Genomic DNA, 18,685 nt, shown 5'->3' on the forward strand with positions numbered 1-18,685 from the left:
AGGCGCCCCCACCCGCCTATCCTCCCCTGCCCCTCCAGCCACTACCTCCCCTCCCCGGGGCCGCCGCTCCCGGCTCCCCAGCAGGCGGGACCTTCTCCGGGGCGGTCAAGCCTCGCGGGTCCCAGCCAAGCTGCGGGAGCAGAGGCGACCCCGGGCCGGGAGCGAAGTCACGCGCGGCCAGCCGCCGCGTCACACCTGTCTGAGGGGCGGCCGCGGCGGGGGCGGGGGCTCGCAGAGCCTTCAACAGCCGAGGAAAAGAGGGAGGAGGGAGAGCGCGTTTCATCATCGGCGACGGCGGCGGCCACTTATAAAACTTCTGGGCGCGCACTCGCTCGCGCAGTCTCCGCGCTGCGAGCCTCCTGCGGCTGTCGCCGCCGCTCTCACCAGCCACCCACGCGGCCGCCCCGGCCCGAGGCGCCCGGCCCCTGCTCGCCCCGCCGCCCGCCCGGGGCCTGCCGCCGTCCCGCCCCGCGGGGGCCGCCACCATGGGGCTTTGGCCCGAGCCTGGCGCGCGCCAGGACAGCGACGCTTCTTCGCGCCCAGCCGGACGCTGTCCCCGCTCTGTTTTCAGCAACATTAAGGTGAGCGGAGAACCCTCGACCTCCGGGCGCACCTTTGGCGGGCCCGGGCAGGGGTGCTGCGGGAGCCCGGGGCGGGGGAGGGGGGCGCCGAGGCTCCCCGTCAGCCCTCAGTGCCGCGCTCTGCGACGCATCCCTGCGGGCCTGGCGGCGGGCTGGGGGCGCCTGGACTGGCGATCTCTTTCTGGGAGTGTGTGCGCGCGCGTGTGTGCACGGGTGTGTGTGTGTGTGTGTGTGTGTGTGTGTGCGCGCACACACACACTCACGCCCTCGTCGGGGTTAAGAAACAGGACAATGACAGTACCTATTGGTTCAACTCTGGTCGGATAGTGTCTTCCTCTTTGAAAAAAGAACATCTCGCGGGACACTTTTTCGGTCTCCTGAGGGCAGTTTCTTTCTTCGTGAAGGGGTGAGCTTGGAGGTGCCGGGTGACAGGCTGTGGTTCCTCTGAGATGGAGGGCAGAGCCTAACTCATCCTGGGGTGGGTGGCAGAAGAGATGTTTTTCTGCCCGACGAGCAGCGGTACAGGGGCTCCGCTACCCTACCGCTCTGCCGCACGCAGGGTTCAGAATTCCCCGGGCTGGCAACCAACCCTGCGTGCTTCCTGGTCTGGAAACGGCCCCAGGAAAGCAGCAGGCCCTCGCGGTATGTTCAGTAACATCTAAGCAGGTGCCTCTCCCCTAGCAAGTTATGGGGAGTGGCTCTATGGTGAGGACACTTTCTTCCCCAGGAGGTCGGGAATGTTTTCCGCTTCCTCACCAGGCCAGGGAGGCCTGGAACAGTTGAAGCCTGAAACAGGCTTTTTTTTTTTTTTTTTTTTTTTTTTTACTGGTTCTACCTGAGCAGAAGTGACCTAGAAGTACACGTCCTGAGAGGACAGAGCTGCTATGGTGAGGACTGTAGAGTCCACATGAGGGCTCCTTGGAGACAGTGGGGGATGGGGTGGTTAGGTATGGTGCAGAGAAGTTGTTTCCAACAATCATACAGTCAGATGGGGCTAGGTAAAGCTTCCAGTGGTGCGATCAAAGGGATGGTCTGGGAGGAGTGTCTCTGTGAACTGATGATGTGAGTGTTGAACAGAAAGGGATCTGGAGGTCACAGTGAATCCCACGAATGTATTTACTCATATTGTTAGCAGAGGAGCTGGGATCCCCACTTCTGCTTCTGCTCTATCCCCACACCACAATAAATAAAGGCTGAGTTGATTCCATGGTTGGATGTAAATAAGACATAGACATTTTGAGATGGTTTCAGATAATCCTCAAATTGCCTCACCTTTGGCTAGACCTGGATGGCCAAAACACTGTGTGTGGCTTTGGTCCCACCATTCAGAAGAGTCTTGGAGAAGTTTCAGCAGAGCATTGTAGCAAATTTGGTGTTTATAAATTAGGAACTGGGAGGAAAGGGTGGGAGCAACAGTTGGGTGGTCTGAAAAGAAAGAGGCCCAAGAAAGAGCCAGGGTAGGGGCAAACTCTCCCTATTTTCACCAACAAGGGCAAGAGGGATAGATTGTCCCAGAACAGTTTCCTGACAGCAAGGGTAACCCCCCAGTGAGGTTGATTCATTTAGACCCACCCTGAATCCCTAAAATGAGTTTATGGCAGCAGTTTCTTTGAAGATCCATAAAAATGAGATAATTTATCACATGTTGATGATTTAGCCACAAGTGACTGAGGCCTAGACCCAGGCCAATTGGCCTCCTGAAGGCTCATACCAATTAAGAGTTTTTCTTAACTCTAAAAATCAAATTCTCTTAATTATTACCTCCATTGATCCATAGTAACGCTGAAACCAGAGTTTGGAGAGACTTACACCTAGCCTCACTTAATCAACCTGAAACCAGGTACAATTTGGATATCTCAAGGCAAATCTGGGGCCTGTAATTCCATTAAACTCACTTAAGCCTTTTCTTCCAGGGGGGTGGTAATGGTTGTCTGGGGGGTTGCTATTTGTTGGGAGAGTCCTTCCTCCCAATGAGAGGTTGGTTGAGTGGCCGCCCTGCACTCTCTCACTGGGGTATGGATGGCACATGTCTTGTGACATGTGTGACATGGGGGATAACAGGGGATGCCCAGCACAAGGACCCATCATTTTTCTGGGTTCCTCATTGCTGGGACAGAGTAAGCAATTGGCTTTATGACATTCCTGCAAAACCCCACATACCGTATGGTTTAGGGGAAGGGAATGAGGCCAGGGGACTTAGATTCACCTCTAAATCTAACCTCTTACTAAATAGGTGACAAAGGGGAGCATTTCTTACCTTTCCTGGACTGCAGAACCTTTACGTAAAAAAAAAAAAAAAAAAAAAAAAAGGCCAAAAACAAAAAACAGTACTATGAATGATCCCTACCTCATGGGGCTCCTTAAGGATTATGTGGGATGAGGTGTAGGAAAAGGGTTTTGTAAACCATGCAAGGCTCTCCAGGACTGACATCAATAAAATGTCAGTTCTTGCCTCAACAAACAGGACTGCTCGTTTAAATATCATTTAGGATCTGTTGTTTCACCAATTATGCCTCACATGAGGCATACTTAAGAGAAACTATAGTTAGCAGTCATGTCCAAAATAAAGGTAATAGTAGCTAACACTAATGAAGCCATCTGGATGTACCAAGAACTTTGGATATATTTCACCCATATGTAATCCTCAGTACAATTCTATCTAGTGAGTATTATTACTGTCCCCATGAATGATGAGGAAAACTGGGCTTAGTGAGGTGTAGACACATAGCCAAAAAGGGGTGGAGTGTAGAGGAACCAGATATGTGAGATTGCAGGGTCAGAGACCATGCACCCTGCCCTCACCATCACACAGTGCTGCTCAATTCTGGCTTAGCACTTGGGGATACTGTATGTATAGTTGTTCCCAGAGTCAGTACTGTTTTCAGTTCCCGGTGACACTCACATCCCAGCTGTGAGCAAGGGTCACTGTCGTGGCTGCACGATGGATATCCCCAGTCACTAACAGGCTCATTATACCTTTTCATTCTTCATAACTCTCCCCGAAAGAGCTTGGCAACTCTCACTTATGGGGTGAGGTTTTTGTATGCCCTCCTGTAGTAGTAAATATAATTGTGTTTAATCTGGAGACATTCTCAATTGCCTCTGGCTTATAAGATTCTTAAGAAACAGAAGACCTGCTCACTAGTCATTGTCAGAGAGACCAGTTCAACATCCAGAACTCTAAATTAAAAACAGGTTCATTCAGCGATTATGGGGGTGTGGGTGGGGAGGTAGGAGACAGCCTTTGTGGCTAACTCATCCTGGCAGCCTCAAAGAGATCTGTTTCTTCTTAAAATGAAATTTTGGGGGGCAAACCGAGGTTATCTTATAAAAGGAGTAGGTGATTGGTAATTGCTGCCCAAATTTCATGAACTCCCACACCCCAGGTCCCAGTTTAGGGAAATAGTGCATATCTCATTAGTGAGGGAGAGTCCAGTGGGAATGGAGGGCAGGGGAAGTACAGTGGTGAAGAAAAGGGTAGGCAGATGTCACAGCTTGGCCTGAGTGGCCTGGGGACCTCTGATCTGGGAGGGAAGCCCAAAAATGAGGAAGAAGTGCTTTATTTTGGCTTGTGTCTGTAACTTCCTAAGGCCTTTGACCCCCAACTGTGGGGAGGCATCTTGGGCTTAACCTCTTGGTTTCCAGAGGAAAGTGCTATATCCACCAAACTGATGCTCACAAGTGGGGAAAACACTTTCAAGAGAATCCCTGGAGCTAAAGAATTACTTAACAGACCTCATGGATTAAGAGGTGCCCACTCCTCCCCCAGGCTGGTGGGTGTTTCTCTGATGAATGAGGACAGCATTCATCTATCCCCTGAGAGGGCCTGGTTTGCCCACCCTGCTTTTGTGTGGGGGTCGGGGGAGGGGAGACCAATGGGAACTGGTTGGGTGGGGTCACAGGTCACTGAGAGCCTTTTCCTCCTGTGATCATGCTCAGAGCCCTTCTCCTGGTGATGAACTGTGACCTACACTGCCACAGAACAAAGGGAAGAGTGATTTATGTCTCACACTATGGATAGCTCATCTCTTTCTCATCACTCTCTTTTGTCTGTGACAGTGACTTTTTTTTCCATTCTAGAAGACCCAGATGTGATGTGGGCTGTTGGGTTGGGACCATGGCTTTCCCTCACCTTTTTTTGCCCTGTTTATGGAATGCAGAGGAATGTGCATGGTCCCCAGGGTCTAGACCTCATCCCTCCTTGTTCTTCCTCTTCACATCCCTGCTTGGTCTTATGCTGTATCATGGGTTCAGCCACCCCCAGCCCTTGCTTCACCCCACTTTCTGCCTGTGGAGGCACTGGCCTGTGGAGAGCTCCAGTTGTGTGCCAAAGCCAGAGAGCTAGGTGTGGTGGAGCTGAGAAGCTCGGGATGGTCCCGGGCAATGGACCCGTCAGAGGACCTTGCCTGGGGCTGGGCGAGTCTGGCCCCCATTTTACATCATAAGATCATTGCTGTGTACTTGGGCATTGCACTCTCAGTTTCTGTTGATAAAGGACATGAAGAAATAGCTGTGTGAACTTACACTTGTCTGTACCCCACAGGACTAGCACAGATGGGTTGTCACTGTGGTCCTTGGGGGCTCCTTTTGAGGGACCATGGGAGAAAGCTTAGTTCTTAGTACCAGACATTGCTTGATTTATTTTGAGTTCTTAAAAACCTTTTTATTTTGAAACAATCCCATATTCGTAGGAAACCAGTGCCAAGATGTCCTGCATACCCTTCACCCAGTTTCTTCCAATGGTTCTGTCTTACATACTGCACTATAACACCAAAAGCAGGGAACTGACATTGCTATAATGTGTGTATATAGTTCCATGCAATTTTGTCACACGTATAGATTCATGGAACCACCACCCCACTGCCTCAAGACACAAGAACTATTTCTGTCACCACAAAAATCTCTGTTGTGCTGCTCCTTTGTGGTCATGCCCACCCGCTTCCAACTGACTACCGTCACAACCACTAATCTGTTCTCTATCACTGTAATTTGTCATTTTGAGAATGTTGTATAAATGGAATTGTGCAATATGTAACCTTTTGAGATTGACTTTTTTCATTCAGCTTAATACCCTTGAGATCCGTCCAGGATGTTGCTTGTATTAATAGTTTGTTCCTTTTTATTGCTGAGTTTTATTCCATGGTATGGATGTACGGTGATTTGTCTAACCATTCACCTATTGAGGGACATTTGGGTTGTTTCCAGTTTGGGGCTATTATAAGTAAAGCTGATATGAAGAATCAGGTATAGGTTTTTGGGTCAGACATAAACTTTCATTTCTCTGGAGTAAATACCCAGGAGTGCATTTGCTGGGTAGTATGGTAGTTGCATATTGATTTTTTTTTAAGAAACTGCCAAACTATTTTCCAAAGTGGCCATACAGTTTTATATGTACACCAACAATGTAGGAGAAATCCAGTTTCTCTACATGTTTGGCAGCATTTGGTGTTGTCATTACTTTTTAAAAAGATTTCTTAATGTTTTTATTTTTGAGAGAGAGAGAGAAACAGAGCGCGAGTGGGGTAGGGGCAGATACACACACACACACACACACACACACACACAGAATCTGAAGCAGGCTTCAGGCTCTGAGCTGTCAGCACAGAGCCCGACACGGGGCTTGAACTCATGAACCACGAGATCATGACCTGACCCGAAGTCAGGTGCTTAACTGACTGAGCCACCCAGGCGCCCCAAGTGTTGTCATTATTTTTTATTTTAGCTATTCAAATAGGTGTGTAGTTACATCTCAGCATGGTCTTCATTTACATTTCCCTAATGGCTAGTGATGGTGAACATCTTTTCATGTGCTTATTTGCCATGTGCTCTTGTATGTGCTCTTTATTGGAATGTCTGTTCCTATAGTTTGTCCTTTTTCTAATTGGAATTTTTACTATTGTTTTGAGAGTTCTTTATATATATGAAATACAAGTCCTTTGTTGGGCATGTGGTTTGCAAATATTTTCTCCCAGTATGTAGCTTATCTTTTATCTTCTTAATAGGGTCTGTCGCAGAAAACATTGTTTAGATTCTGATGAAATCTAATTTATCAAGTTTTAATTTTCTGGATCCTACTTTTGGTGTAAGTCTAAGAACTCTTCACCAAACCTAGTTCCTGAAAGTTTTCTCTTATGTCTTCTTCTAAAAGTTTTATAACCTTGCATTTAAATCTATGATCCATTGTAAGTTAATTTTTGTATACGTATGAAGTTTAGGTCAAGGTTATTTTATTTGTTTGTTTTTTATTTTTGTTTTTGTTTTGCCTATAGGTATCCAATTGCTCCTGAACCATTTGTTGAGAAGACTGTCCTTACTCTATTGAATCGCCTTTGCTCCTTTGTCAAAAACCAATTGGCCATGCTTGTGTGGATCTGTTCTGGGTTTTCTGTTCTGTTTCATAGATGTATGTGTATATCTCTCTGCCAATACCACACTGTCTTGATCACTGTATCTATACAGCAAGTCTTGATATCAGGATCAGGTAGAAGATTGATTTTCAGTCTGCAGTGGTATGTGTTTATCTTATGGTTACCATACTTTATAACCCATTCAGTTTCCCTTCTACTTTGCCTTTTGGGAAGATTTAAAGACAAATTTGAGGCTTGCTTTTAGTAACTGGATGGGACCTTGTGTATTTCTGTGCTCCAGCTTTTCTTCTGGGCTTAGCTAAATAGTTGTCTTTTCCCTTGAACTTGATTTGTTAATCAAGAAAAGAAGTTTCCTAAACTTTTTCTACTCGCAACCATGGCCTTGCAAGGGGTGGGGGGTGCTCAGCATCTCTCTTTCATACTTGAGAAAAAGGAGGCTCATTTAAGAACACCTATCCAGTAAATGGCAAGCAGGAATTCCCTCCCAGGGTTATCGCGCTCCCTAGTTCTCTTCTTCCCATGGCCACAGAATGCCTCTCGGTTCTGGATTCTCTCATTCGTAAACATTTGGGCCTGAGCTCAATGATCTCTGAGGTCCTTGTAAGTTCTCAGATTCTCATCTGTTAAGTTGCTGATGGAGATGAGACTGGGAGCAGGGCCAGTTGGGTCTGAGCTTTGCTGGGAGAGCTGCTATGAAGCCTGGCAGAAGTGGAAGGTGCAGGCTAGGTGGTTATCTTTGGTCAATCCCCAGCTGTCTCAGTTTGGAGGACCCTGATTCTCTGGGTGTGTCCTCCTGTTGGGATGGATTACATTTGACCAGGGTGGGGAATGAAACCAAGGCAGGGAGTGTCCTCTGGCTGTTGAAGGACAGGTAGATACTCCAGTGAGCAGCCTTCTTCCAGAGCCTGTCCTCCCAGCCTCTTTGCCCTGTTGAGCAGGATACTCAGGAGGCTCAGAGGAGATGCTGGAGGCTCTTGGCGTGGCTGGTGGGGTGGGGCGGGTGTGGAGAGCAGCACCAGCCTGGGACGGTAAATCCCAGATGAGTTTTGGGACATTCAGTCTGGTCAGGATCGGTGCTGGCTCCCCACAGGCTGCCCCCCTGCCTCCCCAAAAATGGGCAGACTAACTCTTTGTTAGAAATTTAGTGTGCTTGTTCCTCAAATTTAGTTCCTGAGTTCTGTAGGAATCTGGGAGTCCTGGTAACAAGTTTTCTTTTGTTTACTCAAACACTGGTAATATCTACTTATGTTCTGAAGAATGCCCCATCTAACATCCTTGCGAGATGCTGGCCTAGAGCACAGAGGACCTCAGTTAAGACTCAGATGTTATCAGAGAGGGCTGTAGTAAGCTAGTGTTTTTCAAACTGCCTCACCAAGATGCCCTGAATTCTAGGACAGAGTGATCAGGTTTCCACGTACGAGTAGACAAGAGGATGAAGGGGATGAACTGTGATGTGAGCATTACATTTCTGTGATATTTTATGTTTTAATCTTAAAATCAAGTGAATTTTATATTTTCCTCCACAGTATAGGTGTGTGTTTCCAAAGAATATGTTCTATTTCCCCCCAAATATTGGAGTAACATTGATACTCTCAGAAGCTATGCTGTATGTGGCTCATGTCTCCCAGATGTGACTAGCAGGTAGGGCATACCAAGTTTGGGAAACACAACACAGGTAGACCTCAAGTCAGAACTAGTTTATCCGGTTAGTTCACTCAGCCAGCTTGTGAGGCACAGAGGGAAAGGTACCTAGAAAGTTTAAGTGGGACAGACATGGGGTGTGGATATCAGACAGCTCCTGGGCTGAGCCCTGTGGGACACCCCAGGAGAGGAGCCAGCTAGAGAATGCACTGAGGTCCCTGTGGACCTTGGGGGAAAGGGATGGTGGCAGAAGGAAGGGGCTGGGAGGACAGCAGGCTTCCAGAGCCACTCTTGCCCTGCTTATTGGACTGCCAAGGAGTTTGCAGGATGGGATTAAATTGACCACTTTCTCATTCTGTTTTACATCATTCCTGCCTTTTGCCTCAGGCCCTTTTTGATAACTTCCTGCTTTACCTTTGATCCTCAGTGCTTTTGAGGGAGTTGGCAGGAGCTGAGTGTTGGTGCAGGAGCCTGGGACTCACTCACTCAGAAGCCTTTACTGAGCATTCACCATGTGAGGCTCTGTACCAGGTATTACTGTTTTGACATTTGGCTCCCTAAGAGGCTCCCAAGCTTCCCATAAATGATAGTCTGTAAATTCCCTGCCTCTTAGTGTGACCAACTGCCTCTTTTTGCCCAGGACGAAGGCAGTTTCTGGAACACAGAGCTTTCAGTTTTAAAACTGGAAAAGTTCTGGGCAAATTGGGACAAGTTGGTCCCCTACAGCCTCCCTTGCTGTGACATCATACACAAATGGACTTCCACCCTCTGTGGGGCAGTGGAGATGCCGAGGGAGGGTCAGGGATGGTGTCCGGTGATGGAAATAAACCTCAAGGATCTATGGTAGGAAGGGATTGTAGTCTTCCAAAGAAAGGAGGAGCGGGAGCCAGGACACTGGAGGCGGACTCATGGAGCAGCAAGCCCCATGACTCCTTGTCTGTACACCGAGGTCCTGCTATCTTCCTTGCTTATCATGATTTCTACAGCATTTTTTACTTCTCATGTTGTAGAATCCATATAAGTCATGATAAAACTGACATGTAGAAAGATAGTACTTCCTAGCTTATAGAATATTTGGATTTCAGAATTGAAAGTGACAAGAAAGCTCATCTGCTCAAAGAAGCAGGAATCCTTTTGAAGATGTCCTTACCTCTGTTTGCATAGCTCTAGTAATGGGGAACTCACCCCCTCTCAAGGCAGGCCCAGGACTGGAAGCTCCACAGTCTTTAAGTCTCTCCTGTGTTGAGCCAAAATCTGCCCCTATCCTTCCATGTACATCCCCAGAGGGAAGCTAGCAGAACCCCCTCTTCCTGGCTACTCTCTCGATGTTTCCAGTGGAAAGCAGTCTCCCCTCTCCCATAAGTCCCTCTAACTGGGAAGCTGCTAGGCAGGGTTAAAATGGAAAGCCAGATGGTCTGGGCTACCTTCCTCTGAAAGGTGAACGAGGCTCTGAAGTTGGACGTTGTTAAGGGGACATGTATGACCCCTGATTCTTGTTGTCCCAGATCACAAAGGTCTTCTTGCTGGTTCTAGTCACTGCTTGGTCAGCTTAGTCAGCACTCATGAGGAACCCTCGGGCTGCGTGGAGGCTGGTGGGCCTTGAGTTTTCTGGAACCAGCAGAGATCTTCCCATGATGGGGACCCCCACCCAACTGGAGGACATCTCTTAGGAGGAAGTAGACGAAGGGCTCACTGGGGACTTACCTTCTGACTTTATCACCAGAGGGCCCAGCATAGACCCTCAGAGAGGGATCTGGCCTAATGCTAACAGGAACATACCTGTGGAGTGTATTCCAAGGATGCACCCCATACATCTCTCCCATCCCAAGTGGCAGAGCCAAATTATTGTAGAACCAGCCTTGTCTTTTGGACCATCTCCACCCCTGGACCTTGTCACTGACTTGGAAAGTGAGCCTACATAGCCTTGTGATTGTCCATTTCATTTCACATTGCCCCTGCCATCAGGAGGCTGTCCTTCTAGACTCGCCTGAGACTCCTTCTTCTTCATAGTCAGCATCCCAGGAAAGCACAGTCCCACTGAGTCAACCTATAAATTTAACATATAAATATGTAAACTTAGTAAGGAGTGGGGACAAACCTATTCTGGATGCCCTAAAATCACAAATTCAGAATTCCCACCCTCAGCAACACATTTTTATTAGCAAAAATTATGATACGATTTTCTGAGCTATCATAACATAGATGGATACATTTTATTAGGGCACATACATATGGGCAATATATGGGGGCATAGGGATATTTAGTTGTGAATGCAAATGTATGTATTTGGGGGAACCCATTATGTGCCAAATTTAGTGAAATAATAAGTGGACAAGGTTAGGTCCTTTCAGAAATGCGATCTTGACTAAAGCCTCCCTCCCATGCTCCAAGGTGCATATTACCCACATTTTATAGGGGAGGAAACTGGCAGGAAGCTCCTGGGAATTGGCACATTACACAGTGACAAAGCTGGTGTCTGGGAACTCTGTCTTATGATTCTCTTCTCTATGACTGCTGCCTGCTTCACACCACAAACCCCAAGCAGCTGAGCCAGACTGTGCTACTTCAGTCCTCCATACCAACAGACACAAGCAGGGCTGCTAATGTCTGTAGTATTTTATTTTCCCAAGCCAAATTTGGCACTGGTAGCCCTGTAATTCTTTGTGCCTCAGCTTTCCTCTCTTAAACCTTTTTTATAGGGGCACCTGAATGGCTCAGTCAGTTAAGCGCCCAACTCTTGGTTTTGGATCAGGTCATGATCTCACGGTTTGTGAGTTTGAGCCCCACATCAGGCTCTGTGCTGACAGCACATGGAGGCTGCTTAGGATTCTGTCTCCCTCTCTCTCTCTGCTCTTCCCCTACTTGCTCTCTCTATCTCTGTCAAAATAAATAAATAAAAATAAATAAAACCTGAACCTTTATTTTAAATAAATTATTTTAATTTATTTTTCTATTTTTTTTTAAGAGAGAAAATGAGACTGGGGGAGAAAGGCAGAGGGAGAAAATCTAAGCAGGCTTCATGCTCAGCATAGAACCTGACACAAGGATTGATCCCACCACCCTGGGATCATGACCCGAGCTGAAATCAAGAGTTGGATGCTTAGCCGACTAAGCCACTCAGGCATCCCCCTCAGCTTTCCTTGTTGCACGTCCCCTCACCCAGGTTGATAAGGCTAGACAGATACTCCAGCTGTACAGCACACAAGCACTTAGACCAGGGACTCGGCCTGGGGCGGGGGTGGCCATCAAGTGGCTTAGAAACACTTCCTGGAAGAATAAATGGAAACCCAGTCAGTTGAACAACATTTTATCATGTGACTCAAATGCTCAGAAGCTTATAATGATGAAGTGACTTGTATATCTAGCAACTGGAGAGTCAAATACATCAGGGGACATCCATCTGTAGCATATATACAAATTATTTTTAAAGTTCTATTGAGAATAGTTTAAACTTGGGAGAAGGGTTCATTCTATAATGTTAAGCAGAGGCTGCAGGATAGGCAACCAGATGTAGAGATGATCCACATTTTTAAAAGTCACAAGAAGACTTGAAGAGGGTCTATAGCCAAACAGATAGTTCTCTGTGTGGGAAGCCTACAAATGGTTTTATTTTCCTTCCTTGTGACTTTCTGTATTTTCCATTTTTCTGCAGTAAACAGGTCCTGGACTTGTAATTAGAAAAAACTGCCAACTAAAGAACTCTAGTCTGTGGTGACCCCCACAATCCCCTTTGCAGTGAGACATTCTGCTGTGATATATGAAATGCAATATAAGATGGACTGCATATCCATATAATGGACTTATATCCATTATATCTTATACCTCTGGTCTCCACGTACCTGAGGAGGGACCGAAGATGAAGCCAGGATGGCAGGCAGGGGCAGGGGCTTCTCTAGAAAGACCATTCCTGCAGTTTCCGTCACTGTCCCCCCTGCATTATTAATCTGTTACCGCATTTGAGTGCTGTGGCTCCTCAGAGTTGGAGATAAAGTCAGATAACAATACTTTAATTCTAAGAGAGAGGTTAACCTATGGAACATTTTCTTTTTTGGGAAGATTGAGAGGTGTTTGTCTGCTTCCCTCTCTGTTCTTCTAGTGCCCACTCCGAGAGGCTGGCTCAGAGCTTGGGAATCTAACCCTAAAGATGGCCAAACATCTTAGGGAAGTGAGTATATCTGATGGGCTCCATGCCATGAAGGAAGAGAGGGCCTGAGGAGGAGGCAGTGAGGATAGAGGCTGGGACAGGAACTGCTAAGTGCTGCCTGGGGTCTGGTCCTGAGCCTGGACTTTTATACCTGGGAAGGTGTGGGGACATCCCTGGGTGGATTTTCACCCAGTCATTTGGTAAGCCTTGATTCACTATCCACTGTTTGTAAGATAGCACTCTGCTGGTGTATTCAGCAGGAATTTCGGAACTTTGAGGGCAAGAACGGTGTCAGGATGGCTGCCTGAGATGCATTCATTTGTTCGTTCATTCACACAACATGTCATTACTGATCACTTACCATCAACCATTGGAGATACAACAATGAACGAAAAAGAGTGGGCTATGCTCTCATGAGAGATATAAACAGTGGGCAGATGCACAGATAGATGTAGTTACAAAATGTGTCAAATAGGAGGGTACCGAACTGGGTTTTATGAGGGAGAAGGTGGTAGAGACAGAACTGGATTCTGCTTAATACATAGGGGGCCAGGAACTCTAGATTCTAAAAAGTCACCTTCATACTTCTGATATATAATCTCTCCATGGGGAACACAGCTGCAAATCATACAAGGTAACTCTCTTTTAAAGGCTCTGGCTAGTTAGGATAAGATGGATCATAAAGAACTATAGTGAATTATGGCTTCCATCAGCATGATGGGTTCACATAACAGGGGACTTCATACTATGAATACCGAGAGACGCTGCATAAAATAGAACACCACCAAATATTTAAATGCATAGCCAAGCTTGCAAGAAAGTGAAATTTTCAGGTGCAAGAAATGAAGAATGAGTTGAATACCAAAACAATGAGTGTACCAGCTGACCCTGCAGCAGGGATTGAAGGGGAAAGTGTGTGTGGTATGACTGGATCAGTAAAGAAACCCTGAAGAAAGCCCTAATGGAGACTGGGTATTAGTAATCACACAGATAGCAACAATGACATGGGGAGCTGGTCCTCAGACTTATGCCTAAAGCTGGCCCCTTGGTGAGAAGGGAACTTATTAAACTCTGCCCACCACCCTAGGGACAGCAAAGAGGCTGATCTCTAACAGGACCCCTGGGTAAAATAATGCCTCTAAGAAATCAAAACCCCAAGTCTGTACCACATGGAATGGAAAACAGAATTTATACTATCCACATGATATGGGAATCTCTAAGCAAATAAATTAGCATAAGAATTGTTAGGGGGCTGGTGATAACTCTTTGCCATCTGGTAGACGCAAAAGTGAAACCACTCCAGAAGGATGCTTCTATAATGTAGACCAACCGGAATCCCCAAGGGAAGACTGCTTTTGGAAGAGGAGCTTACAACAAAAAGTTACACAAGGAAATGACCCACCATAACAACAGGCAGCAAATATATCAATGGGGGAGATTAGCACCTCAAGATTTTGAGATAATGGAACATTTTGACAGAGACTATAAAAACTATATTAAAATGCTTAAAGAGGTGTAGGAAGAAATAGAAAATACCAAGAAAGAACAAATACTCTGAAAAATGAATGGGCAGTTTTGAGAAACGTGGGAATTCTAGAAATAAAAAAATATAGAAAGTAAAAATTCAGTGAATGGTTAAATAGCAGGTTAGATAATTTCCCAATTTGAAACCCTTAACTTAATCACACCCGCACTTAATGATATTAGCAAGTGGAAGATAAGATTGAAGAAGTCACCCTAAAAACAGCACAGAGGAATAAAGAAATGGAGACTATGAAGGACAGGGTAAGAGATACGGAAACAGTAAGGACAAAGTGCAATGAAGGTCTGAAATGAACAACAAAGAAGAGAGTAGAATGAATAGGTGACAGACACTATTGAAGAAATGACAGAGAATTTCCAGAATTGAGAACACGTATGGCACCATGATATGAAGAAAGCACCATAAGTTCTGACAGGAATTTACAATTACAGCATGCCTCCGGGAGCCTGGGCGGCTCTGTCCTTGGGTGACCCCCTCTTGATTTCAGCTCAGGTTGTTATCTCACTGTTTGTAGGTTCGAGCACCTCATCCAGCTCTGTGCTGACAGCACAGAGCCTGCTTGGTATTTCTTTCTTTCTCTCTCTCTCTCTCTCAAAATAAATAAACTTAAAAAAATTTTAATAAAGAAAAGAGCACACCTCTGCTTATTATACTGAAACTGCAGAACAGTAAAAATAATAATTTTAAGAGTTCTATGGTGAAGTTACAGACTACTTATGAGAATCAGCAATTAGACCAACACCAGTCTTCCCAAAATAAATAATAGATACTAGAAAATAATGGAACAATTTTCAAAATGCTAAGAGAAAATTGCCACCAAATTCAAATTTTATAACTAAATAATTCAGGGAGACAAGTTAGAGATTTTTCAAACAAAAGCAGGTAATTTACTAATCACAAGTCCTCACTAAAATAAAGAAGGGTGAAATACATAAAGCAAGAAATGAAACACAAAAGAAAAGGATAGGATGCAAAAAGTGGTAGTAATTATTAATTGGTAGGCAAAAAAATAATAATGATTTATGGAGGGAAGAAACATTAGAAGGGAAAATTGGAGTTAAAATCATAAGTCCTTGGCTTGTTTGGGAGGAGAGTGGAAAAATTAATTAACTTAATTTTTAATTAATTAACTTTGTTGTCATGTATGTTAAAATGTATGCAATAATCATTAACAGAAAATGATAAAATGAGGTAGATATAAATCTAGATTTGTCAGAAATTACAACACATGAAAATGGGCCACTCTCACCATTTCAGAGCTAGAGAATCTCAGACTAGATTGAGACAGGAGCAGAGACAGACAGAGGGAGGGAGGGTGGGAAGGAGAGAGAGAGAGAGAGAGAGAGAATCCAGTTACATGCTCTTTAAAAGAAAATGTTGAAAATCAAAGGACAAAAGCAGATAAATCAGGAGATATACCAACTAAAGAGAAGATTTATCTACTTTAATAACAAAGAAGAGTTTGTTAAGGCAAAAAGAATGACAGATTGTGAGATGCTTACAATGTCTAAAACTGACTAGAGAACAATATCTAGATTGTATAGGATCTCCTGACAAGAAAGAGGCAAGAACTACAATAGAAAAATATGCAAAGGATTTGGGCAGGTGGACTAGAGCACCAGCTGGACTCCCTCTGCCCTCTGTACTTTTCTCTGAACGTCACTGCCATTATCGTCCACTGTAAATGTCTGTCTTCATGGCTAAGTGATGGACAGCAACCAGCATTCCTGTAGCCTTTCATTTTAGTTCCAACTTGAAATAATCCTGGGGAAGGACTCTGGCTGGCTTACCTGCTTCAGGCACCTTCCTTGAGGCAGGGCAAGGTCCTCTGACTGGTGGCTTCTCCTAGAACCCTGTAGTTGAATAAGGGTCCTTCTCTAAAAGAAAGAGGGAGGCAGTGCTGGTCTCAGGAGGAGGGCTCAGCAGACAAGACGATTGAGACTTCCTATGGAAAGGAAGAGAACACGCTCTAGCAGACACTGAAAAGGAGATGTGGTCCTGCTGAGGGAAAAGAGGTAGCCTGAATGAAGGCACTGGTACTGGGGAAAAAGGGAAGGGTCCTGGATGGAACAGGGTTTGTATTAGATTTTTACTCCTGTTGGAACAAATCACCATAAAATATAGTGGCTTTAAAACAACACCAATTTACTGTCTTAGAGTTGTGGAGAACAGAAGACCTAAAATCAAGATGTTGGTAGGCCCGTGGTCCTTCTGGAGGCTTTTGTGGAGAATCTGTTTCCTTGCCTTTCCTGGCTTCTAGAGACTGCCTAATCCTTTGGCTTATGGCTCCTTCCTCCTCAGAGTCAGCAGGTTAACATCTTGAAATCTCTCTCCCTCTCACCTTTGTTTCTGACTCTGACCCTCCTGCCTCTCTCTCCTAAGGACCCTGTGCTTACACTGGGCCCACCCAGATAATCCAGAATAATCTCCTATTCTAAAACAATTAATCACATCTACTTAAGTCCTTTTTGCCATGTAAGGCAACATGTGTTCACAGGTTCTGAGTATTAGGGTGCTCAGACACTGGGGAGGTCATTGTTTTGTCTATTTCAGGGTTCAATCAAACCAGAGCCAATAGAAGATACACATATATGTATGTTTATGTATTTGTATTTCAAGGAATTTGCTTATACAACTGTGGGGGCTGGATAAGCAACTCCAAAATTCATAGGGCAGGCATTCAGGAAAAGATGATCACAGGCATTGGGCCAAAGCTCCTGTTCAGGGGGCATCTATCTTTTTCATTCTGTCTCTTCCTCTTTCTTTCCTTCCCTCCCTCCCTCTCTCTAGCTTTGTTCTCTCACACCTGCTTTTAAGACCCTCTGATTAATTGAATCAGGTCCACCCAGATTATCTAGGATAATCTTCCTTACTTAAAGTCATCTCACTATACATTGTAATGACATCTGCAAATTTCCTCCACAGCAACACCTACTTTAATGGTTGATTGAATAACTGGGGACTGAAGCCTAGCCAGACTGACACATCAAAAACAATGTCACAGGGGCAAAGGGCAGTGACATTCAGGACATGTACATGACAGAATGTGGCAACAGCAGGCAGAGGGCTCCAAGAAACGTGAGAACTCCCGGGCAATAGACAACCCCAAAAGGAGTGCCGCAGGGGCCAGAGGGGCTTTGCCGAGATCACTGAGGGGAGGAAGGCGTACTTTGGGGTGAGCAGCTGCAAGGAGGCCTAGAATGAGGCATTCCATCCATTTCCATCCACTTCCCATAACTGGAGTCTGCTTCCCTTCTCTATGCTGATCAGATCCCAGCATGTCACCAGTGCCTTGATACTCCTTCCTTATGTTGCTTATCAGTATTTGTGCTGTTGAGGTCACAGGCCCCTGGGCTGCAGACATGAGTAGATAGCCGTGTTGGAAAGGTGGGTGAGCTCATGTCTGCTGCTCCTAGGGCTGCAGCTGGTAGGCGTCAAGTATTTGCTTAGCTAATCTTTTCCCATCTAAAGATGCTTATTGATGATTTCATTCATGAGTCTTGAAACCTACAGGTAGCAATCCCAGCCAAAACACACCAGGTGTGGATGATGAAAACACATTCCCTTGCACTTGCCTCCGACAACTCTAGTGAGGTGGCATGGGGGAGTCAAAGGAATGGGGAGTGGACAAAAGTACACAGTCAGGGCTGGTGTGCCGGCCTCTACCAACAGTACAGCCAGAGCCACACCATGTGAGGACACCTCATGTCAGATGGGCAGATGCACAAGGGGAATGCTGAGAAATCATGAGATTTCTCGATTTTACCCCCCCCCCCTTTTTTTTTGGTAATGGATTTGCATACAGAGGTTGGACCTTGTCTCCAGGAAAGAGATATCTGGAAGGAAAGATTTAGGTTAAAGCTCAAGAGGACCTACGTGAGTCTCAGGCAGTAGTTCCCTAAGTGTGGTCCCTGTACTAGCAGCATCAACATTACCTGGGAGCTTGTGATAAATGCAGACTCCTGGGCCCTTTCCCAGAGCTTCTGAATCTAAAACTGGAGGTGAGGCCCAGCCAGCTGTTTCAACAAGCCCTCTATCTAATTCTCATGCACCCTGAAATTCCAGAACCTCTATTCTGAGGCAGGGCACAGATCGGAGCACTGATTCACATCAGAGGTCACTGGACTGTCTGTGATATCCTTGTCTCCAAGATAGTCACTAAAGTGACGTATGGGAAGTGATCCCAGTAAACTGAAATGATTCCCAGGAAACGTGGGTCTCTCAAGTGGAGCCACAACTGATGGGAGGAACTTGGGGGACTTTCTTGCTACATGTAGCCTGAGGCAAAGCCAAGGGCTGTGCAGCTCAGGCCCTGACACCTGCCTCTGGGCCACGGAGAAGGGAGGATGGGGAGGGTGCAGAGGGCAGTGTGCTCAGCCTGGAGGAGCATGACCAGCCACACGCTGGA

General features: G+C 45.9%; 1 protein-coding gene across 1 annotated transcript in view; it reads left to right on the forward strand.

Annotated features, from left to right (window-relative positions):
* Nucleotides 1-325: 325 nt before the first annotated feature.
* The window catches only part of SLCO2A1 (solute carrier organic anion transporter family member 2A1), an 82,451-nt gene continuing 64,091 nt past the window's right edge, over nucleotides 326-18,685 (forward strand). The window contains exon 1 of the mRNA XM_043595368.1: nucleotides 326-581. Coding sequence (XP_043451303.1) covers nucleotides 486-581 — 96 coding nt within the window. The 5' untranslated portion in view covers nucleotides 326-485. The remainder of the gene's footprint in view (nucleotides 582-18,685) is intronic.

The sequence above is a fragment of the Prionailurus bengalensis genome, chromosome C2, assembly GCF_016509475.1.
Source record: "Prionailurus bengalensis isolate Pbe53 chromosome C2, Fcat_Pben_1.1_paternal_pri, whole genome shotgun sequence".
In the NCBI taxonomy this organism is placed as follows: Eukaryota; Metazoa; Chordata; class Mammalia; order Carnivora; family Felidae; genus Prionailurus; species Prionailurus bengalensis.